Source organism: Mustela nivalis, assembly GCF_964662115.1.
Source record: "Mustela nivalis genome assembly, chromosome: X".
Classification (NCBI taxonomy): domain Eukaryota; kingdom Metazoa; phylum Chordata; class Mammalia; order Carnivora; family Mustelidae; genus Mustela; species Mustela nivalis.
In genome coordinates this window covers 1,931,256-1,955,481 of record NC_139040.1, presented here as the reverse complement: position 1 = coordinate 1,955,481, position 24,226 = coordinate 1,931,256, and the positions used below count along the sequence as shown (strand labels likewise).

The window sequence follows — 24,226 nt, the reverse complement described above, 5'->3', positions numbered from 1 at the left end:
CCATAACTGGAAACCATTGTGGGAACCAGTTCTGGGATTACCTGAACTGTAATTGATGAATTACTAGAGGCTCAGAATAGACAACATTGAGAGTTAAAAACTCCAGGGGGCAGTCACTGAGTGGGGGGCCAAAATACTGTGAGATTTACTCTAAGAGCTCAACCAGGTTCCCACAGTAAATATCAAGAAAAATCCCCCCATGCTTCTGGCAGGGGGGCAAAAAAAGAACCATTTTGAAATATGTCAGAGTACCCTGACCTCCTTCTTCTTTTTTAAGATTTTATTTATCCATCTGAGACAGAAGGAGAGAGAGCATGAGAGGCAGGAGGGTCAGAGGGAGAAGCAGGCTCCCCTCTGATCAGGGAGCCCAAAGCAGGACTCGATCCTGGGACTCCAGGATCATGACCTGAGCTGAACGCAGTCACCTAACCAACTGAGCCACACAGGCACTCACCCTATTCTTCTTAATAAGGCCTTCCCTCTGGAGAACCCAGTTAACAGGAGCCTAACCTGCTGGGGTATCATTAGAGCATAACTGACCAACAGGAAAGGAAATACCCAACTCCAGTTAGCTTTAGCTTTCCACACTGTAGAAGGGAAATACTCAACTCCAGCCTACTCGAGTCATCCTGTCCCACCTAAGGGGGGGAGAAAAGAATGAAATTCTTGTGAAGTTCACAGTCCAGATGCACAAGCTCACTAAAATACTGGGATCTAACATAGGACTGCAGAAAATTTCCTCTCCCCAAATGTCTTACCACCATGTTAAAGGCTTATTTACAGTAGTTCTTTCTATCCAGACCATCATGTCCAGCTATTAAGAAAAAATTACAAAGCATACCAAAATGCAAAAACGCAGTTTAAAGAGAGAAAGGAGGCATCAGAATTTGATGTGGCAGGGCTATTGGAAGTATTGGACCAGAAATTTAAAATAACTACGATTAATACACTAAGGACTCTCATGGATAAGATAGACAGCATGCAAAATCAGATAGGTAATGTAATCAGAAATAAAAACAATTAAGAAAGAACCAGAAAGAAATGTGAGAGACCAAAAATAATATTGAAAGAGAAAAATAAAGTTGGAAAACTGACACTACCCAACTTCAAGATTTACTATGAAACTATAGTAATCAAGAGAGTGTGGTATTGGTGAAAAAAAGAACAGAATAGAGATCCCAGAAATAGACAAATACAAATATAGTCAACTGATCTTTTAAAAAGGAGCAAAGACAGGACAATGGGGAAAAGATAGTACTTTTAAGAAAATGGTGTTAGACAACTAAACAACTATATGGAAAAAATTAATTTACACACAGACCTTACACCCTTCACCAAAATTAACTCAAAATGGATTACAGACCTAAGTGTGAAATGCAAAACTATAAAACTCCTGGAAGATAACATAGGAGAAAACCTAGATACTCTTGGGTATGGCGATGACCTTTAAGATGCAACACCAAAGGCACAATCCGAAAGAAATAACTGATTAAACTGGAATGCATTAAAATTGACAACTTCTGTTCCCTGAAAAGCAATGTCAAGAGAATGAGATAAGAAATCATAGGCTAGGAAAAAATATTTGCAAAGGGCATATCTGATAAAGGTCCATTATCCAAAATTTAAAAGTACATCTAAAACTCAAAATTCAGAAAACAACCTGATTTTAAAATGGGCCAAAGACCTTAACAAACACCTTAACAAAAAAGATATACACGTTAAAATTGGTAGTTTTGAAACAACTGTTGGGTCCAAGATGGCAATGAAGAAGACCCTGAACTCAACTCCTCGATGGAACACACCAAATTACACCTGTGAATTGGAGAACTCCTCCTGAAGAATAGACGGCTGACTGAATATTTTCTGCACAACCAAAAGTAGAACTACAGAAGAGAATAGCAAGAAAGATGGAGAGACAGTAAGAAAGGAATCCCTACCCCTGACCCTGAGGACAGCAGTGGAGAGGGGTATTACTGAGGGACCAGGAACAGATTCCTGTGTCCTTGGGTATAGAAAGAAAGCCACAGTCTAAGAGAACAACTAGCAAAAAATAAATAAATAAATAAAAATAGAGCAACTGGCATGTAAAAGAGACAACCACTAGAACTCTGCCAAATGGTGGAAGAGCTGTGGGGACACTCTCCAGGTCAGAAAGACTGGAGAAAAAACACATTGACATTCCCACTCCAGCTTCAAAAACCCAGAAGGGAGCAAGGTCTGAATGTCGTAACTGGCGGTTCTGGTCATCACAGCGAGTTTGAGACCACGGTGAGCCCAGAGTCTACAAGCCCACACCAGATTCAGTAGCACTGGGGAACAGAAAATAAGCCATGGGGTTTGTTGTCATTTGGGGTTTTGAGGGGTTTTTGTTTTGTTTTGGGGGTTTGGTTTTGGTTTGGTTTTGGTCTTGTTTTTTTAAGTTTCATTTTGTCTTTTCTTTTTTCCTTTTATTGATTTTAAAAATTACTTTATATTATTGTTTTCTTAAATTAAAAACCCAAAATCTTAAATATCAACTAGCACGTTAAAAAGTCAGCCCTGGTGTTACTGCTGGCTCAGTCCATTGAGCACCAGACTCACGATATCCGCTCAGGTCATGATCTCAGGGTTATGAGCTCAAACCCGAGACGAGCTCTGTGCTTAGACAAGAATTCCCAAGCAATCTGCTTGGAATTCTCTTTCTTCCTTTGCCCCTCCCCTCCTAAAATAAAATAAATAAGTCTTTAAAAAATTAAAATTTAAATTTAAAAAAGTAAGAGTCAGCTTTAGAACTCCACCATTGCAGGGGAGCTGCTGGAATATTCCCCAGGTGGGAGGGGTTAACAGACACATTCTACACTCTGCCTCCACCTCCATCTTGAAATGAGAGACCAGTGCATAGCCTGGGCACCCTAACTGGCCTGCTGCCTCAGTGAGCCCCAGGCCCCAGCCCACACCAATCCCAGCTGACCCACCAACATGGTCAGAGGGCAATGAACACTGGGACACCACTAGTCAGTGTTCACTACAGCCTCTGCCTCCGTGCCAAGGTGACACAAACACAAAACACCCCAGAACACTCCAGGCCCACACTTTGGCTTCAGATGGCTTGCTAGGGCAAAGAGTCTCTAGAAAACCTCAGTCAATGTCTGTTTTAAATCCAGCCACCTTGCCAGGGTGTCCCCTAAGAGGAGCACCCCAGAAACCCCGGGCTTGTGCCAGCATCAATTTCAACCAACCCATCAGAGCACCCCTACATGAGTACTCTGGAACATGTCCACCTGCACTGGCCTTGGCTTCAGTAGCCCCGCCAGGGCACCCACTGCCCTAAATACCTTGGGACACCATGGCTTGCACCCAATTCAGCTTCAGCTGTCCTGCTAGGGCACATTTTATATGAAGAGCCCAGGGACCACACCAGCTTGTGTCCTTTTTAGCTTTAGCTGCACTGCCAGGATGCCCCCTGCATGGTGTGCCCCAGTACCTCCTAGCCTATATCCTGCCTTACTTTCAGCTACTCCTTCAGGGCGCCCTCCGTGAAGAGAGTCCAGAAACATCCCTGATTACATCCACATCTGTTTCAGCATGCCCTCTGTGTATAGAGCCCTGGGTCCCCTGAGCTTTTACCCACCATAGTTTCAGTTATCTTACTACGGCATCTTCTGCACAAATAGCTCAAGCACCTCCTGGTCCACACACCACATCAGCTCCAGCCACTCTGCCAAGACACCCCCTGCACAGAGCACCCTGAAATACTCCAACTTGCACCCATTTCCAATGTCCTGCTGGAGTTCCCTCAACACATAGAACCTTGGGATATCCTGACCTGCATCCACTTCAGTTTTAGCTGTCCTGATAGAGCGCCCTCTATGTGGAAAACCCCAGGACCTCCAGCCCATGCCAACCTCAGCTCCAACCAGCCAGCAAATTTACCAAGCACACACAGACAACATACAGAACAACCTCATACAAGAACATTCCTTCCAGTTGAAGAAAAATAGCTGTTCCACTTAATCCATAAAAACAAACACAGAAAATCAAGCAAAATGGGGAGTTAGAAATATGTTCCAAAAGAGAAAACAAGAAAAAACTCAGAGAAAGAGCTAAATAAAACAGAAAAATAATGTGCCTGATAAAAAAAAAAGTAATGATCATAAAGATACCCATGAGGCTAGAGAGAAGAATGGGAAAAAATCAATGAGGATTTCAATAAAGAGATAGAAAATATATAAAAGAACGAACCACAGTTGAATAATACAGTAACTGGAATTTTAAAAAGAAAACACTTGGGAAATTACCACTCCTGTAAGGAATGTTGATAATGGGGAAGGCTATGCATGTGTGGGGACAGTGGGAATATGAGAAATCTTTACACCTTTCCCTGATTTTGAAATGACCCTTAAACTGCTCTAAAATATTGTCTTAACAAAAATAAATAAATAAAAATAATTTTTATAGTCTCCAGTTTTTGTATATGTATGTTGAAAAAAGTCTAATATCATAAGTAATAGAGTGATATATTCAACTCGTAAAAAAAAGTAATACACATAAAGCTATACAACACTACCTGTGTGATACTGTCTAAATGATACTTAGCTGGTAATATATAACCTCGAATGTATGAAAAAAAAAATATTTAAAACATCCAAGCAATTCAAGAAGCTAGACAATGAAGACTTTAATAAACCTAAAGAAGTGGAAAGTTAGAAATAACGAATATAAATGCAGAAATAATGAAACAAATAACATTAGAGCTAAATAACAAAAGCCAGTTCTTTGAAAATACTTACAAAACACCTTTTGCAAATATGATCAATTAATGAAGAAAAAAGCACAAATAAACAAGTAAAATAAAATTGTACAACATAGAGATGCAGAAGATATTTAAAAGTTATAAGAGAACCCTACAAATATGTTATATCTTTCCTTCAGTATAACCAATGGTGGATGTGAACAAGAAAAGATTTCTTCTGTGAAAACGAAGGAGAAACTTCGGTTACAAAGGAGTCAGAACGCCAGTAGGGGGAGCTCTCACACCCTACCAGTCTAGGTCAATTACAGAGCCAACAGTAAGAGCCCCGCCTAGCAAGTAGATTCTACTTCAGCTACTACATTACTATCCCCGCAGAGGAAGAAAGGTTTCCTTATCCCCTGACAACAGCCCAGCCAATAAGAGAAGGTCACAATTTAGCCAATGAAAAGCCACTACACTTCAAACTCCTAATTTACTCCCATAGGCTTTTTTGCTCGTGTAAGTGCCCTACTAACTTTCCCCTCTTCTCTATAAAAGTGAGAACCCCTCCTTCGTTCTCCAGCATAGCCTGTGGTTTCACCATACTTTGCACGTCCTAAATTTCAATTCTCTTTTATTCCCGAATAAATCCATTTTTGCTGGTAAAATACTTGGCTGTTTTATTTTTAAGGTTAACATAACATGTAGAAATATAGCAGCCAATAAACTAAGAAAGAGAGAATGTGAGAATTACCATCTCTAAAGGATTAATGGATTAAGATAATAAGTATTAATGACTGCCAGTATGGCACAAAGAGAGACAACCAAACAATGTGTGACCCCTAATGTCTTGCAAAACAACAATAACGACAATTAAACAAACACGCATTTTAACCTGATCAAGCTTATACCTCTAATCACTAATTAAAAGAAATACAACACACTAAAAACATGTTAAAGGACACCAAGGTGTTATATTAAGTAAAATCTACACTAAGAAACCGGACAAAACACAAGACTTGGTTTGTTTTCTTTTTTCCAACAACAACAAAAAAATTGTAAGGAAAAAGATATTATGTTAGGGGAATTTGTAGATTTTTGAAGACTTAAGAAACTAATGAACAATCACACCTGCAAATCATTTTGACACAACTCAAAATTTTTTAAAAAGTATAAGGCCTTCAGGTAAATATGAAAAATAACTGGATATTTAATGATACTAATGACATTCAATTTTTTGAAATGATATTTGTATTGACTTTATGGTTTATTTTTTTTTTAAGATTTTATTTATTTATTTGACAGAGAGAGATCACAAGTAGACGGAGAGAGAGGCAGGCAGAGAGAGAGAGAGAGGGAAGCAGGCTCCCTGCTGAGCAGAGAGCCCGATGCGGGACTCGATCCCAGGACCCTGAGATCATGACCTGAGCCGAAAGCAGCGGCTTAACCCACTGAGCCACCCAGGAGCCCTATGGTTTATTTTTTAAAGTCTTTATCTTTTAGAAATGTATATTGAAATACTTAAACATAAAATGATTATTCCAGCACCTGAGATGCGGGGTATGTGGGGAAATAATTGGAACCAGACTGGCCATGTATTTGGGTTTTTGAAGCTGAGGATCAGGTACAATGGGTTCATTATACTATTCTCTCTACTACTCTATGTACTTTAAACTTTCTATAAGAAAATATTTCATTATAATAATTATGTCATTAAATTGGAAATCCTAAATGAAACTGATCACTTTTTAGGGGGGGGAATGAGCAAATTGGCCCATACTATACAGAAATAAAAACCCTTAACAATACAAACTGAAACTGTATTCAAAACTGAAGTCACCCTCCAAAGTTCCAGGAAAGGCAGTTTTGGGAGACAATTCTACAAAATATCAAGGAAAATTAATCTCCATTTTACATCAACTCTTCCAAATCTATGGAAATATGGGCAACTGTTTAACTTACTCTCCCAGTCTAGGTATTCTAGATTCAAAAACCAAATGTGTACATACCACAAAAAGAATACTTATGCCATGTTATTCATATAGCAGCAAATATCTCAAATAAATTAATAGCATATTCAACACAGCAATGAATTAAATGAACAGTCTGTGTCTAAAGGGTGAAAATAATTTCAATTGTAATTCCCTACATTAACAAATTAGAGGAAATAAAAAATATTTGACCATATCAGTAGGTAAACAAAAAGTCTTTTTAAAAAATATATTTATTTATTCATTTGAGAGAGAGAGAGACACTAGGGAGGGCTAGGGGCGGAGGGAGAGAGAGAATCCCAAGCAGGCTCCATGCTGAGCACAGGAAGCTGAGGAGATGGAGCTGAAATCATGAGTTGGATGCTCAATTGACTGAGCCACCCACGTGCCCCAAGAAAAAGTCTTTTAACTTAATTCAAGATGAATTTACAATAAAAAGAACTTCCATTTCCAAAATTAGACACTAAACATACTTAAATGTCAAATATTAGAAGCATTCCCATTAGAGTCAGAAACTATACTTACATAGATACTTCCACCTCCACCATTCATAAATGTACTGGAACACAAAGCCAGAGCTATGGATGTCACATAAATAAGATATATGAATATTGAAAATAAAGAGAGTGTTTCAAAACAATCTAATCATCTAGTTTGAAAAGTTAAAGGACTAGACATGTGGGATATTCAAGTGGATAAGACTTCAGATAGTGTATGAAAGAGTATTATAGCAAAATACACAGCTCTGCCCTACAAAATCAGTAACTAATTAGAACATGTAATAGAAAATATGCCATTCATGATACCAACAAAATCCAAAAATTACCTATAAAGAAGCCCAACAAAAATGTACAAGATCTATGCAACTATGTATAAAACTATATAACTATATGTATACATATTATATACTATAATAATATAATTATTAATATAATATAATTATTATACATATAGTTATATAGTTTTATATATATGTATAAATATAGCTAAGTATACAAGAAAGTACTCAAGTTTACTGATAGATTCAGGTACAAGATGTCCCAAATAAATGGACCAGTATACCACGTTCATTAACGGGGACCAGAATATTGCAAACATATAATTCTGATGAAATAATTTATACATTTAGCACCTTACCATGTAGCTGGCAAGATGACAATTAACCTCAGACTGCTGAATTCTGCTTCCCAAACTGAATCCAAAAGACTAGAGAAGGAAGACGGGGAAGGCGAACCAACAACAAAATTTAAACAACAAAACAGGAGAAAATCCTGCAGGAGATGAATAGCGCTGAGCTGATGCCTGTGTCTGGGGCTGGGGTGTGAGGAACAGCAGGGATATCAGGGGAGGTACTGGAGATGCAGATGACAGGATGGGTAGGAGAAATGATTTTACACTTCTGCCCTAATTCCTGGTATAAGTCTAAGGCGGGTTCTCAGAGCATCCATGCCAATAGCCCTGGCAAACTATCAGGACAGAGGGAAAGATGGAGTGATTGAGGCATTTGACTCCAGAGTCTGTGCTAATAAGCACCGGAAATCACCTTAGGGGTGAGGAATGACTTTTCAAAACTTATTTTCATAGAATATAAAGGGCAGACTAGAAATAGAAGAGAGATTATCAAAGTAAATCACTTAGAGTACGAGAATGTAGTTTCATAAAATAAGTATAGTCTACACACACATAAATACACATATAACATAAACAAGCATGCCTATATACACATATGTAGTACACACACCGGGTAGAGGCGGACAGTGTATTTCTTAGGATGAACGAGCACAACAAAGGAAAACTCACTGCAGCGGAACCCGAAACAGTGGATAACCCTAAAATCCCTGGAACCGAACCCCAAACCTCTGCAGCTGCTCAGCCTCGTCAGTAGATTCAATGTTTTTATAAAATCTTCAGACTGTTCCAGAAGTCTGGCGGCTGGCGAAGGGGCCCCTTGGAAGGAGCGCTTCTCCTCCGACCCTGCCCCCCGGTCACGGGCACTGCGGGTCCACAGCAGGCATCTGTCCCGTGACTGCGTGTGTCCCACAGGGTAGAGGAGGGCCTCCTGGGTGAGGGCCGAGGGGTGCCATGTCCCAGCGCACTGTGTCCCTGCCCGCAGCCCTGAGACACCCCGGGCCCGGTGAGCAGGTGCGGCACGAGCCCCGCAAACCATCCGGCTGGGGCTCAGGTCTGCGGTCAGCGGCGGCCCAGTGTTGCCACAGGGCAGGCGAGGCGCCCAGGGAGGACCGAGGGACCCTCCGCCCCGCTCCCCTGCTCCCGCCTTGCCCACCCGGGACCCATCGCCGCGGAGGTGCTGTCAGCCCTAGGGGACCCCTTCCTCTGGGGTCCGGATGTGACGAGCGCCGACTTCCGCCTCCGAGGCCTGAGAGAGGCGAGGCCCTGTGTGCGGGAAGCCGGATTCAGCTTGGCTGAGGGAAGGAGCCCAGGCCCGGCAGCCAGGCGTGCAGGTAGACCCTGCCCTGAGGGTGCCCCGAGTGGGGGTCGTGGGGGGGCCCCCGGGATCCAGGGGGCCATGGCGGCAGCCCCGAGAGACCCCGGGCCGGGGCAGCGCCGTCCGGCTGAGCCCTTCCCACCGGGGCCAGGGCAGGGGACACGGGTCCCCAGAGGGACGGGCCCAGGCCCTCCCTGGAGCGAGTGTGGGCACCTGAGGGAGATCGGTGGGGCCCAGCCTGCCCCGAGCGGGTGCAGCCCCTCGGGCCCCGCCGCGGACCGACCCTGGGGCCCCTGGGGAGGGTGGCCACAGGGGGCGTCGGCTGAAAGGTGCCTCGGGGGTCCGAGGGGGCTGAGGACCTTGGTCGGAGGGCGAGGATGCCGGGTCAGGAAGGCCGCGGCCCAGGGAGGCCCTGGGGGGTCAGGGGGGATGGGGTCGTGCCCGAGCGGGGACAGGACCGAGGGACTTGGGAGCCCAGGACAGAGGGGTCGAAACTGAGGTCGGCCCCAGGACCAGTCCGGGCAGGCCCCGGGCGGGATGGGGACACAAGGCCAGTGTGTGGGGACTGGCGCGTCCGGGTCTCGGAGACACTGGGGGCCTTGGCAGAAGGAGCGGGGCCTCCCTCAGTGGGGTAGAGGGGCGGGCGCAGGTCCTGCTTTGTTTCCTGGTGAGGATGTAAGAGGATTGAGGGACCCTGGACCCCAGCCCAGAGTCAGTCAGGGAAGGTCCGTGGTGGGGGATGGGAACACGTGGCGAGTCCGGACTTCCGCATCCGGGTCTCTCGGGGATAAAGCGCCTGGTGTAAGGAGCCGACCTCAGGGCGTCAGAGGGAGGGCTCAGGCGCGAATGTGATTCAAGGTATGAACACTGAGGCAGGACAGGGGGGACCTCACAGCATTTGGGCCCCAGGGTCAGTTTAGAAAGGCATCTGGCAGGATGGGGTCTCCTATGCCCTAGGGTGGGACTCGCGCCTCAGTCTTTCTCTAGTGACTGGGTACCTTGGCAGAAGGAAAAGGGCCTCCCTCGGGTGGGCAGAGGGGCGGGCGCAGGTCCTGCTGGGCTTCACGGTGAGCATTCGGAGGGAGGACTGAGGGACGCTGGCCTCAACCCAGAGTCAGGCAGGGAAGGTCCGTGGAGGGGGATGGGAGCACGTGGCGAGTCCAGACTTCCGCATCCGGGTCTCGTGGGGATAAAGCGCCTGGTGTAAGGATTTGATATCATGTCGTCAGCGGGAGGGCTCAGGCGCGAATGTGATTCAAGGTATGAACCCCGAGGGAGGCCAGAGGGGACCTCTCCCACGTGGGCTCCCTAGGCCATTCCGTGAAGTCCGCCCGGGGGGGATGGGACAAGAGATCTGGTGGCCTGACTGGGGCTTCGGGGCCCCCGGAGAGACTGGGAGCCTTGGTGGGAGGAGCGGGGCCTCCCTCAGGCGGGCAGAGGGGCAGGCCCAGGTCATACTAGGCTTCGTGGTGAGGGTGCAGAGGGAGGACTGAGGGACCCAGGACCCCAGCTCAGAGTCAGGCAGGGAAGGTCCGTGGTGGGGGATGGGAGCACGTGGCGAGTCCGGACTTCCGCGTCCGGGTCTCTCGGGGATAAAGCGCCTGGTGTAAGGAGCCGACCTCAGGGCGTCGGCGGGAGGGCTCAGGCGCGAATGGGATTCAAGGTATGAACCCTGAGGGAGGACAGGGGGGACCTCTCCCACGTCGGCTCCCAAGGCCATTCCGGGAAGTCCCCCGGGGGGGATGGGACAAGAGGTCCGGTGGCCTGACTGGGGCTTCGGGGCCCCCGGAGAGACTCGGAGCCTTGGTGGAAGGAGCGGGGCCTCCCTCAGGCGGGCAGAGGGGCGGGCGCAGGTCCTGCTTTGTTTCCTGGTGAGGATGTAGGAGGATTGAGGGACCCTGGACCCCAGCCCAGAGTCAGTCAGGGAAGGTCCGTGGTGGGGGATGGGAACACGTGGCGAGTCCGGACTTCCGCATCCGGGTCTCTTGGGGATAAAGCGCCTGGTGTAAGGAGCCGACCTCAGGACCTCAGGGGGAGGGCTCAGGCGCGAATGGGATTCAAGGTATGAACCCTGAGGGAGGCCAGAGGGGACCTCTCCCACGTCGGCTCCCAAGGCCATTCCGGGAAGTCCCACCGGGAGAGATGGAACAAGAGGTCCAGTGGCCTGACTGGGGCCTCGGGGCCTCCGGAGATACTCGGAGCCTTGGTGGAAGGAGCGGGGCCTCCCTCAGGCGGGCAGAGGGGCGGGCCCAGGTCATACTGGGCTTCGTGGTGAGGGTGCAGAGGGAGGACTGAGGGACCCAGGACCCCAGCCCAGAGTCAGTCAGGGAAGGTCCGTGGTGGGGGATGGGAACACGTGGTGAGTCCGGACTTCCGCATGCGGGTCTCTTGGGGATAAAGCGCCTGGTGTAAGGATTTGATATCATGTCGTCAGCGGGAGGGCTCAGGCGCGAAATGATTCAAGGTATGAACCCTGAGGGAGGCCAGAGGGGACCTCTCCGACCTGGGCTCCCAAAGCCATTCCGGGAAGTCCCCCGGGCGGGATGGAACAAGTGGTCCCGTGGCCTGACAGGAGCCTCCAGTCCTCCGGGGAGTCTGAGAGCCTTGGTGGAAGGAGCGGGGCCTCCCTCAGGCGGGCAGAGGGGCGGGCCCAGGTCATACTGGTCTTCGTGGTGAGGATGCAGAGGGAGGACTGAGGGACCCAGGACCCCAGCCCAGAGTCAGTCAGGGAAGGTCCTTGGAGGGGGATGGGAGCACGTGGCGAGTCCGGACTTCCGCATCCGGGTCTCTCGGGGATAAAGCGCCTGGTGTAAGGAGCCAACCTCAGGGCGTCGGCGGGAGGGCTCAGGCGCGAATGTGATTCAAGGTATGAACCATGAGGCAGGACAGAGGGGATCTCACAGCATTCGGGCCCTAGTGTCAGTCTGGAAAGGCACCTGAGCGGGATGGGGACTCGTAGCCCCTGGGGTGGAACTGGTGCATCCGGGTCTCAGAGACACTGGGGGGCTTGGCAGAGGAGCGGGGCCTCCCTCAGTGGGGTAGAGGGGCGGGCGCAGGTCCTGCTTTGTTTCCTGGTGAGGGTGCAGAGGGAGGACTGAGGGACCCTGGACCCCAGCTCAGAGTCAGTCAGGGAAGGTCCGTGGTGGGGGATGGGAGCCCGTGGCTAGTCTGGACTTCCACATCCGGGTCTCTCAGGGATAAAGCGCCTGGTGTAAGGAGCCGACCTCAGGTCTTCAAAGGGGAGATCTCAGGGGCGATTGCGAGCCACGGTATGAACCCTGAGGCAGGACAGGGGGGACCTCAGAGCATTTGGGCCCCAGGGTCAGTTTAGAAAGGCATCTGGCAGGATGGGGTCTCCTATGCCCTAGGGTGGGACTCGCGCCTCAGGCTTTCTCTAGTGACCGGGGACCTTGGCAGAAGGAAAAGGGCCTCCCTCGGGTGGGCAGATGGGAGGGCACAGGTCCTGCTGGGCTTCACGGTGAGGATGCAGAGGGAGGACTGAGGGACGCTGGCGCCAACCCAGAGTCAGGCAGGGAAGGTCCGTGGTGGGGGATGGGAGCACATGGAGAGTCCGGACTTCCGCATCCGGGTCTCTCGGGGATAAAGCGCCTGGTGTAAGGAGCCGATCTCAGGGCGTCAGAGGGAGGGCTCAGCCTCGAATGTGATTCAAGGTATGAACCGTGAGGCAGGACAGGGGGGACCTCACAGCATTCGGGCCCCAGGGTCAGTTTAGAAAGGCATCTGGGCGGGATGGGGTCTCGTATCCCCTAGGGTGGACTCGTGCCTCATTCTTTCTTTAGTGACTGGGGGCCTTGGCAGAGGGAGCAGGGCCTCCCTCAGTGGGGTAGAGGGGCGGGCACAGGTCGTGCTTTGTTTCATGGTGAGGATGTAAGAGGATTGAGGGACCCTGGACCCCAGCCCAGAGTCAGTCAGGGAAGGTCCGTGGTGGGGGATGGGAGCACGTGGCGAGTCCGGACTTCCGCATCCGGGTCTCTCGGGGATAAAGCGCCTGGTGTAAGGAGCCGACCTCAGGGCGTCAGAGGGAGGGCTCAGGCGCGAATGGGATTCAAGGTATGAACCGTGAGGCAGGACAGAGGGGATCTCACAGCATTCAGGCCCTAGTGTCAGTCTGGAAAGGCACCTGAGCGGGATGGGGACTCGTAGCCCCTGGGGTGGGACTGGTGCATCCGGGTCTCAGAGACACTGGGGGGCTTGGCAGAAGGAGCGGGGCCTCCCTCAGTGGGTAGTGGGGCGGGCACAGGCCCTGCTGGGCTTCGTGCTGAGGATGCAGAGGGATGACCCAGGGAGCCTGGACCCCAGCCCAGACAGGCAGGGAAGGTCCGTGGTGGGGGATGGGAGCAGGTGGCGAGTCCGGACTTCCGCATCCGGGTCTCTCGGGGATAAAGCGCCTGGTGTAAGGAGCCGACCTCAGGGCGTCAGAGGGGAGGGCTCAGGCGCGAATGTGATTCAAGGTATGAACCCTGAGGGAGGACAGAGGGGACCTCTCCCACGTCGGCTCCCAAGGCCATTCCGGGAAGTCCCCCCGGGAGGGATGGGACAAGTGGTCCGGTGGCCTGACTGGGGCTTCGGGGCCTCCGGAGATACTTGGAGCCTTGGTGGAAGGAGCGGGGCCTCCCTCAGGCGGGCAGAGGGGCGGGCCCAGGTCATACTGGGCTTCGTGGTGAGGGTGCAGAGGGAGGACTGAGGGACCCAGGACCCCAGCTCAGAGTCAGGCAGGGAAGGTCCGTGGTGGGGGATGGGAGCACGTGGCGAGTCCGGACTTCCGCATCCGGGTCTCTCGGGGATAAAGCGCCTGGTGTAAGGAGCCGATCTCAGGTCGTCAGAGGGGAGGGCTCAGATGCGAATGGGATTCAAGGTATGAACCGTGAGGCAGGACAGGGCGGACCTCACAGAATTTGGTCCGCAGGGTCAGTTCAGAAAGGCATCTGGCAGGATAAGGTCTCCTATGCCCTAGTCTGGGATAGGTGCATCCGGGTTTCTCTAGTGACTGGGGACCTTGGCAGAAGGAACAGGGCCTCGCTCGGCGGGCGGGGGGGCTGGCGCCGGTAGTGCGGGGCTTCACGGTGAGGGTGCAGAGGGAGGACTGAGGGAGCCTGGACCCCAGCCCAGAGTCAGTCAGGGCAGGTCCGTGGTGGGGGATGGGAGCACATGGCGAGTCCGGACTTCCGCATCCGGGTCTCTCGGGGATAAAGCCCCTGGTGTAAGGAGCCGACAGCACGAGGCCTCAGGCGCGAATGGGATTCAAGGTATGAACCCTGAAGTCGGTTCCCAAGGCCAGGCCGGGAGTCCCCTGGGTAGAGATGGGGACACGTGTTCGTGTGACCGCACTGGCACATCCTGGTCTGCAGAGACACTGGGAGCCTTGGTGGAAGGAGCGGGGCCTCCTTCACTTGGGCAGAGGGGAGGGCACAGGCCCTGCTGGGCTTCATGGTGAGGGTGCAGAAGGAGGACTGGGGGATCCAGGACCCCAGCCCAGAGTCAGGCAGGGAAGGTCCGTGGAGGGAGATGGGAGCACGTGGCGAGTCCGGACTTCCGCATCCGGGTCTCTGAGTGACGAAGGGCCTGGTGTAAGGAGTCGATATCATGTCGTCAGCGGGAGGGCTCAGGCGCGAATGTGATTCAAGGTATGAACCCTGAGGCAGGACAGGGGGGATCTCACAGCATTGGGTTCCCAGGGTCAGATTAGAAAGGCATCTGGCAGGATAAGGTCTCCTATGCCCTAGGCTAGGACAGGTACATCCAGGTTTCTCTAGTGACTTGGCAGAAGGAACAGGGCCTCCTCAGCGGGGAGAGGGGAGGGCATAGGTCCGACTGGGCTTCACGGTGAGCAAGCAGAGGGAGGACTGAGGGACGCTGGCCCCAACCCAGAGTCAGACATGCGAGGTCCGTGGTGGGGAATGGGAGCACGTGGCGAGTCCGGACTTCCGCATCCGGGTCTCTCAGGGATAAAGCGCCTGGTGTAAGGAGCCGACCTCAGGGCGTCAGAGGGGAGGGCTCAGGCGCGAATGTGATTCAAGGTATGAACCCTGAGGGAGGCCAGAGGGGACCTCTCCCACGTCGGCTCCCAAGGCCATTCCGGGAAGTCCCCCGGGGGGGATGGGACAAGAGGTCCGGTGGCCTGACTGGGGCTTCGGGGCCCCCGGAGAGACTCGGAGCCTTGGTGGAAGGAGCGGGGCCTCCCTCAGGCGGGCAGAGGGGCGGGCCCAGGTCATACTGGGCTTCGTGGTGAGGGTGCAGAGGGAGGACTGAGGGACCCAGGACCCCAGCTGAGAGTCAGGCAGGGAAGGTCCCTGGTGGGGGATGGGAGCACGTGGCGAGTCCGGACTTCCGCATCCGGGTCTCTCGGGGATAAAGCGCCTGGTGTAAGGAGCCGACCTCAGGGCGTCAGAGGGAAGGGCTCAGATGCGAATGGGATTCAAGGTATGAACCGTGAGGCAGGACAGAGGGGATCTCACAGCTTTCAGGCCCTAGTGTCAGTCTGGAAAGGCACCTGAGTGGGATGGGGACTCGTAGCCCCTGGGGTGGGACTGGTGCATCCGGGTCTCAGAGACACTGGGGGCCTTGGCAGAAGATTCGGGGCCTCCCTCAGTGGGGTAGAGGGGCGGGCGCAGGTCCTGCTTTGTTTCCTGGTGAGGATGTAGGAGGATTGAGGGACCCTGGACCCCAGCCCAGAGTCAGTCAGGGAAGGTCCGTGGTGGGGGATGGGAGCACGTGGCAAGTCCGGACTTCCGCATCCGGGTCTCTCGGGGATAAAGCGCCTGGTGTAAGGAGCCGACCTCAGGGCGTCAGAGGGGAGGGCTCAGGCGCAAATGTGATTCAAGGTATGAACCGTGAGGCAGGACAGGGGGACCTCACAGCGTTTGGGCCCCAGGGTCAGTTTAGAAAGGCATCTGGCAGGATGGGGTCTCCTATGCCCTAGGGTGGGACTCGCGCCTCAGGCTTTCTCTAGTGACCGGGGACCTTGGCAGAAGGAAAAGGGCCTCCCTCGGGTGGGCAGACGGGAGGGCACAGGTCCTGCTGGGCTTCACGGTGAGCATGCGGAGGGAGGACTGAGGGACGCTGGCCCCAACCCAGAGTCAGGCAGGGAAGGTCCGTGGAGGGGGATGGGAGCACGTGGCGATTCCAGACTTCCGCATCCGGGTCTCTGAGTGACGAAGGGCCTGGTGTAAGGATTTGATATCATGTCGTCAGCGGGAGGGCTCAGGCGTGAATGTGATTCAAGGTATGAACCCCGAGGGAGGCCAGAGGGGACCTCTCCCACGTCGGCTCCCAAGGCCATTCCGGGAAGTCCCCCGGGGGGGATGGGACAAGAGGTCCGGTGGCCTGACTGGGGCTTCGGGGCCTCCGGAGAGACTCGGAGCCTTGGTGGAAGGAGCGGGGCCTCCCTCAGGCGGGCAGAGGGGCGGGCCCAGGTCATACTGGTCTTCGTGGTGAGGGTGCAGAGGGAGGACTGAGGGACCCAGGACCCCAGCCCAGAGTCAGGCAGGGAAGGTCCATGGTGGGGGATGGGAGCACGTTGCGAGTCCGGACTTCCGCATCCGGGTCTCTCGGGGATAAAGCGCCTGGTGTAAGGAGCCGATCTCAGGTCGTCAGAGGGAGGGCTCAGGCGCGAATGTGATTCAAGGTATGAACACTGAGGCAGGACAGGGGGACCTCACAGCATTCGGTTCCCAGAGTCAGTTTAGAAAGGCATCTGGCAGGATGGGGTCTCCTATACCCTAGGGTGGGACTCGCGCCTCAGGCTTTCTCTAGTGACTGGGGACCTCTGCCGAAGGAAGAGGGCCTCCCTCGCGTGGGCAAACACGTGGGGGCAGGTGCTGCTGGGCTTCACGGCGAGGATGCAGAGGGAGGACTGAGGGACCCTGGACCCGAGCCCAGAGACATTCCGGGAGGGGGATGGGAGCACGTGGCGAGTCCGGACGTCCGCATCCGGGTCTCACAGACACTGGGGACCTTGGCAGAAGGCGGTGATGCTCAGAGGGGCAGGGGGCAGCCCAGGCCGTGCTGGGCTTCACGGCGAGGATGCAGAGGGAGGTCTGAGGGACCCTGGACCCCAAACCAGAGGCAGCCCCTAGACGTCTTAGTGTCGGACACGGACTCCTCATTTGTGTTGGTATGTGCGTGTTTGTGTACCTCACTTGCCCAGCTGGGTCTCCCGGATGCTGGATGCGCTGGGGTCCAGGAGGCGATCCACGGGCAGTAGAGCACACAAAGGCATAGGCACCAGGGAGCCCCGTTGGAAAGGGGAAGAAGGCCCGAGACACCTGGACGCCCCATCTCAGCCCCCGCGGTCAGCCCTGGGAAGTCTTGGGCTTTGCCGCTGCACATCGTGGTCACAGGCTTGAGCCAGTGGGCTCAGGGGAGCGATAGCCTTGGTGTGGGAGCCCCGGCCCCGGGAAAGCAGACAGGAGAGACCCGGAACCCGCTAGGGCTCGAGGCGAGAAGACCCGAGGGAGTCCCCAGGGAGCCCGCTGGACCGCGGCTTGGTTCAGCCACGGGAGGCTCCTGGGGCGGGCGATCCCACGCCGTGGGTGGCCACTTCAGACTCAGGGCCTCTGAGGACCGGTGGTCACAAGGATGGAGCACCGCCTCAAGAACGCGTAAGGGGGGAGATGGACCGTGTGTGGCTGGGGGGAAAGGCGAGGACCGCAAGGAGGACTGCAGGATTGGGGACAGAGACCACATTTGGTCCCAGGAGGCCCCAGGGACAGATGATCACATCGGGCGAGCCCTGCATTCCCACCAAGTCTCCCAGAGACGCGGGTCTGGGTGGAAGCATCGGGCTTCAGGACCTCCCGGGCGGACCGTGGGCCTGCTGTGGTGGAAGGTGAGGACCAGAGGGAGGACTGAGGATCCTGGTCCCCAGCATGTTCAATTCGGAGAGGAGGCCCCAGTGTAGGAGGAGCCCATGCCTGTCCTGATGTCCACATCTGGGTGTGAGAGACTGTGGGATGTGGTGAGAAGGAACACGGCCTGGGGTGTGGAGGGCTTGTGGGTGTGTTTGTGTGTGTGTGTGTGTGTGTGGGAGAGAGAAAGAGAGAGAGAGAGAGGAGCATGGGATGGGGAGGAGGGTCTCAGGTCCTTCTGGGAGAGAGGATGAGGACCCTGGGGCAGGACTGGCCGTACCCGGTCCCCCCTTCTCAACAAAGAAGCCAGTGCCCCGGAGTCCGGCCTTGCCCGGTTGGCAGCCCAGGGAGGACTGGTCAGCAGTAGCCCAAGGTGGCAGGCATGCTCACTTGTCTCATGGGCTGGAAGGTGGAGAGACCTCGGGGAGTGAGGTCTCGGGCCGAGGGGCACATGGCCTCTATCTCAGGTTGGGGGCTGCGTGGAAGACCAGGCCCTGGCCAGAAGGAGGATTAGCCTCCCGGGAGCCCGAGGGCATCCCCATCCCAGGACAGAGGGGTCAGTCCCCACTGCCAGCCCTTTGGGATCTTGCTGGAAGCGGACGGTGGGGGACGGACCCTCAGACATGGACGTGGTGGCTCCACACCGTCCTCTCGGAGCTCTCAGGGAGGCGAGGGCCATGCTGGGAGAGGTCGGAGTCGGGTCATCTGAGGAAGCCCACCTGGGAGACACACAGGAGGCCCTGGTCCTGGCAAGAGTCAATGTGGGGGCCCCGAGGCAGGAGCGAGGGCTCCCAATCCACCCCTTGGGACGCGGAGGGGATGGCCCAGAAAAGTGGCCAGCTCTACCTGACCGCCCTGAGAACCCGGGCTGGGTCTGTCGGGCTGAGCCCCTCTTCGTCCCCAGATCCCTGGACTCTGGGAGGGGAGGGCCTGTGTCTGAGGGTCTGGACTGTGGTCCGTGGAAGAGGCAGGGGCCCTGGTCCTGGCCCTAGCAGGAGGTGGAGGTGAGATGCCTCCCACAGCAGGATCCCTAAGGCCCAGGCCTGCCCTCACACTTCTGTCAGCCATGGGGAGACGGGATTGGTGGGCCAAGTGATGTCTCCTCAATTTTCCTTCTGGTTTCTCCCAGAGATGAGGCCTCGGCACCAGAACGGTGTCCTCAGGTCGACAGAGTAATTTTCCTAGGCCGCTTGTGGAGTCAGGGTATAGCCGGGGAGGTATACCTATCCCGGCACAGATGGAACCGCAAGCTTGGCCGTCCTTGGAGATCCATGACGAGCCCTGTAGACGTTGGCAGGCGTGGCTAGATGTGGGCCCTCTCGCTTACCTTGGGTGGAGTCTCAGGGCTGTGTGGTCTTGCTGGGTCCCTTTGGGTTCAGGCCTGCAAGGTGTGGGGGGGCAGGCCCCACCAAGGGAAAGAGCAGTCCCCTGAGAGGCCAAGGAGGGGACCACCCAGCCTTCCTGGCAGCAACCTCACAGAATCTGACCCAGCCGTCCCGTGTGCACTGGGGGACCAGGGCCATGCTTGCAGTCTGCACTCTGAGGTTCCTCCTCCTTTTCTCCTCCAGGGGCTTCAAGAACTAGGAGTTGAGTCCTCGGTGTGAGGCAAGAGTCCCTGAGGTCACAGAGCAGAAGAGGAGAAGGTGTGGGCCAGCTGTTGAGGTAAGGTACATGCTCCGAGCATGGAGCCAGGGGCTCGCCCATCCCAACACAGAGGGAACCCCTTGGCATCCAAGCCGACGCAGCCCACTGTCAGCTCTGGGATGCCAGGCCTCGTTGGCTGGGCTGTACCCTGAGAGGCCATCCCACATCTCTTTTCAGGTTCAGCCCAACACGAACGCCATGCCCCTGGGTCAGAAGAGTGAGCTCTGGAAGCTGGAGGAAGACCCGGGAGAGGCCCAGGGCCTGGTGAATGCACAGCTGTCTGGGGCTGAAGAGGAGGGGGTCCAGTCTCCTTCCTCCTCTTCCTCCTCCTCTTCCTCCTTTTCGTCTTCCTCCTCTAATACTAGTACTTCCTTCTCCTCTTCCCCTTCCTCCTCCTGCTCTGCCCTGTTCCTGATTCCGGTGGACAACAGGTCTGCTGCTGGGTCCCTGAGTCCTCCTCAGAGCCTTCAGCATGCCTGCCTCTCCCCCACTGCCATGGCAGCCACTGCCGGGATCCAGCCCTACCAGGGCTCCAGCAGCTCAGATGAGGGGGGGTTGAGCACCTGGGAGGAGCTGGAAGTCACTCAGCCCTTTCTCCAGGAGAAACTTCGCATGAAAGTGGCTGACCTGGTGGAGTTCCTGCTCCTTAAGTTTCGCACCAAGCAGCCAACCAGCCAGGCAGAGATGCTGGAGATAGTCAGCAAGGATTACCACGATTTCTTCCCAGTGATCTTGGGCCAGGCGTCCGAGTGCATGCAGCTGGTCTTTGGCGTGGATGTGAAGGAAGTGGACCCCAGCGAGCACTCCTACGTCCTGGTCACCGTCCTGGGCCTCACCTGCGATGCGATGCTGAGCGGTGAGCAGGGCCCACCCAAGACCGGCCTCCTGGTGGTGCTCCTGGCGGTGATCCTCCTGGAGGGCGACCGTGCCCCCGAGGAGGTGGTGTGGGAAGCGCTGGGGGTCATGGGGGTGTATGCCGGCGAGGAGCACATCATCTTCGGGGAGCCCCGGGAGCTCCTGACCAACGTCTGGGTGCAGGAAGGGTACCTGGAGTACCGGCAGGTGCCCGGCAGTGACCCTGCCCGCTACGAGTTCCTGTGGGGTCCCAGGGCCCACGCGGAAACCAGCAGGTTGCAGGTGCTGGAGTATTTGCTGCGGGTCAATCGCGGGCTGCCGGTTCCCTCATGGCCCCCTCTGAAGAGGCTGTGAGGGATGAAGAAGAGGGGGCCTGAGCCCTGGGGGTGGCTGTGGTGCGGTCTTGGCTCTGGCAGGGTTGGCAGCTTGTTCTGCGGGGTGCTGGGCACGAAGTGAGATTGTTTCATGGTTCTTCCCTGTGTGTGTGTGTGTGTGTGTGTGTGTGTGTGTGTGTGTGTGTAGAGAGAGAGCACCCTGTACATTCAAAGCAGGGCAGAGCCAGGGAGGATTGGGAGAAGAAAGGAGGGGGAGGAGCCTCTCTGGAGGCTGCCCTCTACAGTGAATTCACACCCAAAGCTTGGTTTTCTTGAGGAAGTTCTGAAATGTTATTCCTTAGAAAGGAAGGTTCAACCAGCTTCAGCGGCTAAGTATGTGAGTGACACCCACCCCACAACATTTGTAATTACCCAGTTCAAGATTTAAGAGTTTTGTTATGTCCTGGAAATAAGCTGGGAGACCTCTCCTTGTTTGGGTTTTAGAATGGAAATTACAGGGCATTGGCATAAGAATTTGTTGGAAAGGCAAAAGAACAGAGTAGTCTATTGACAGGGTCAGGAAATAGGGAAATAAAAGATTTTTCGTTTTTGTTTCTTGTTCCTTCTTGTCTGTCATTTTGCAAAAAGATCTTCCCTCCTTGTTTGGGTTCTGGAATGAAATCACAAGGCATTGGCCTAGGAATTTGTTGGAAAGGCAAAAGAGTGGAGGAATCAAGTGATGGGGCCAGGAAATACAGAAATAAAAGATTGTTCATTTTTGCTTCTTATTCCTTCTCAACTGTCATTTTGCAAAAGTAACATAGAGGTCTGCTCCTGCATTCACTTGGTTCTTCAAGAAAGGAGGAGAAACATCCTCTCAGCACAGAGGGAGCTCTGCTCTATGGCTCACTGATTCCCAGACATGGGATGAGCTCTGCTCTCTGAAAGACCCTGTGGGTGAGCAGTGAGGACACTAGGAGAAGCAGGACTCTTCCCACAGTTAGGTGACTGTCTAGCAGCTGTACTCATGGCAGGAAAGTAGGGAGGGGTGCCCTGAGACCTACAGAACCTGGGGATGAAGGGTGTGGGGGTGCTGCTCCCAGGAAGAGCACTGCAGTGGAAATGCCCCTGGCCTGGTGGCTCAAGATGTCTGCTCATTATGATTCCTTCTGTGCAGCTAATCACTGTAAACCGGGGGAAGGGGGATGACAGTGGCCCTACTTGGAGACAGGGTGCCTTAGGGGTGGGAGCAAAGTCTGAAATGGATAATTGCTCTGAGAAGTTCCTTTGGGATCATGGACAAACCAGAGAGAAATTTCCTCCTGGGGCAGGAAAGGAAGGTACCCTGTACTCTCGTCCCAGTGCAGTTCAACACAGTACACAGAGTAGGTATTTTATATCCATCATTTGAATACAGTGATATTCCTTTGAAGTGGAGCCCAGAAAACTCTAGACAGACACTCTTGTTCCTGACCATGGAAATCCAGGACCCACTGCATTAAAAAGACATTTTAGTTTGGTTATCTTGGGTGTAATTTGGACAGCTGTAAGTAAGCAAGGTCTAGGTTTTGGTGGGGGAGAAATGAGTTAAAGGAATGGTTTGGGTGGAAGAGCAGCTGGGAGGGAGGGAAGGAGCTGGTCTTTGACTCAAATTATAAGAGCTTTGTACTGTAGCCAGCTGGGACAACTCCCTTACAGCTGAACTCCACACATATTCTCATATATCTCACACATATCCTCTGATTTAGAAAATGGATTGAGTTTTATTTATGTAGTGCTCTCTTTGGCTAATTAGCTATCCCGTGTCCTATTGAACTGCACATTCTCTTAACGTGACCTGGATAACAAAAAAATATCCCAGAGGAGAGAGAGTAAGGTTCTGGGATGAAAGCAACATTCAAAATCACTTCCATTCATCAAAGTTCCAATATGTGCCAGGCACTGTGCAAGGTGCTTTCCATATATTACATCCATTCCTGCAGTCCTACAAGATGGCGCTTATCAAACTCACTCACTTCACAAACAAAGAACCTGAGGCTAGCAGGAGTTGGTCATTTCCCCAGGATCCCGTAGCTAGTGAGTGACAGGGCAGAGACTAGAACCCTCGCCTGAATTCATGTTCCCACCCACCGCCTCCCATGGACAACATTGAGTCCTACATCATTCCTGAGGACAGCATGGTATCTCCGAAGTGACAAAAAGAAGGATGCTGTGTAAAGGTACTAAAACCTGGGCTAAGGAAGGAAGGTGACCATGAGAATCAAACAGGATTTGGGTACTGTCTGCGGGCTTTAATAACCTAGAGTTCTTCTGCCTGAGCCCCAGAGTTCTTTGAGAACTGACTGCCCAGGCACTGGCATTTTTTCCAGACTTAGCACTTGGCCAAATTACAGCAGCCTTTCCCTGGTATTCCCCTATGTGCTCTTTTGCCGAACTCGAACCTGGCCTGCTAGTGTGCTCATCACCGGTCCCATGGAACAGCTAGGGAGCACCTTCTCTCCCCCAACATAGAACCTAACTCTCTGTTGTAGTCTCCTGGCCACTAAATGCAGTCCCTGCTGAGATTACAGAATCATTTGAACATTAGATGCCATCCTGTATTTGAAAGTATTGGTCACACAGGAGGTGCTTGAAAAGCCCAATGAATTCCAAGGCAAATCCGACTTCAGAAACTCCTTCCAGCAATGAAGTCAGTCGTCATAACAAATTATAATAGTTGTATTTGGTTAAGCACCTACTGTGTGACAATACATGGGAGAAGCTTAAATATTCATCCATAGTGTGTCTTGCTTTCCCTCCAGAACACAGGGGACACTACCTTGCCAGTCTGCTTGTAGTTAGGGAGGGTTGCGTGATGACCCTTTGCCATGGAGAAGTGAGCAGAAGCACTGTTTCTCACATCCAGGCATTTGAGAGACAGTCTATCAGTTCCATGCTGTCTCCCTTGATTCACCAGCAAATTGGTGATGCCGCATTGAGATGGGGAGCCACAGGATGAAAACAACCTGGACCCAGGGTCTAGGAAAAGAAACTGTATCAGAATTTATGTGCACAAAAATTCACTTCTGTGGGGTTAGCCCTTCAAATGTCAGGGTTTGTTGCATCAGTTAGCAGTCACTTTCACGTGGCTGCTTTTTTGTTGTTAGGCTTATCTAGAAATCTTACGAAGGTAGTAGTGCATATCTTCTTACTGCAAAAAACTTCCAAAAATACAGATAAATCACAATATCCCCTTTTCAAAGTTCCTCCACAATTCAGCTTCCTCCTCAGAAGTCACCGTAACGAACAATCTAGTGTGTTATTTTAATTTTTTTTGAAAGAGAGTGAGTATGTGTGAGCGGAAGGAGGGGCAAAGGGAGAGAGAGAGAGAGACTCTCAAGCAGGCTCCATGTTCAGCG

At 52.8% G+C, this 24,226-nt stretch overlaps 1 protein-coding gene and 1 long non-coding RNA gene across 7 annotated transcripts in view; both read left to right on the top strand.

Annotated features, from left to right (window-relative positions):
* LOC309856038 overlaps window positions 1–24,226 on the top strand; it is a 1,055,650-nt gene that overhangs the window by 457,701 nt on the left and 573,723 nt on the right. The window lies entirely within an intron of this gene.
* Window positions 9,077–21,010, top strand: LOC309856078 (melanoma-associated antigen 9-like). 6 transcript variants are annotated; one of them, XM_082716798.1, is made up of 4 exons: window positions 9,077–9,164; window positions 19,584–19,677; window positions 19,837–19,923; window positions 20,260–21,002. In XM_082716798.1, the coding sequence occupies exons 3-4, from the start codon at window positions 19,858–19,860 to the stop codon at window positions 20,866–20,868; spliced, it is 675 nt and encodes a 224-aa protein (XP_082572924.1). In that variant the 5' UTR covers window positions 9,077–9,164; window positions 19,584–19,677; window positions 19,837–19,857; the 3' UTR covers window positions 20,869–21,002. The 6 variants fall into 6 exon arrangements, with proteins under 6 accessions (XP_082572924.1, XP_082572919.1, XP_082572920.1 ...); XM_082716793.1 differs by having other exon boundaries at window positions 19,837–21,010; XM_082716794.1 differs by having other exon boundaries at window positions 19,584–19,658; window positions 19,837–21,002.

Excerpts from the sequence above, each read along its gene's own strand:
- LOC309856078 (XM_082716793.1), top strand. The coding sequence starts at position 19,858 with ATGCCCCTGGGTCAGAAGAGTGAGCTCTGGAAGCTGGAGGAAGACCCG.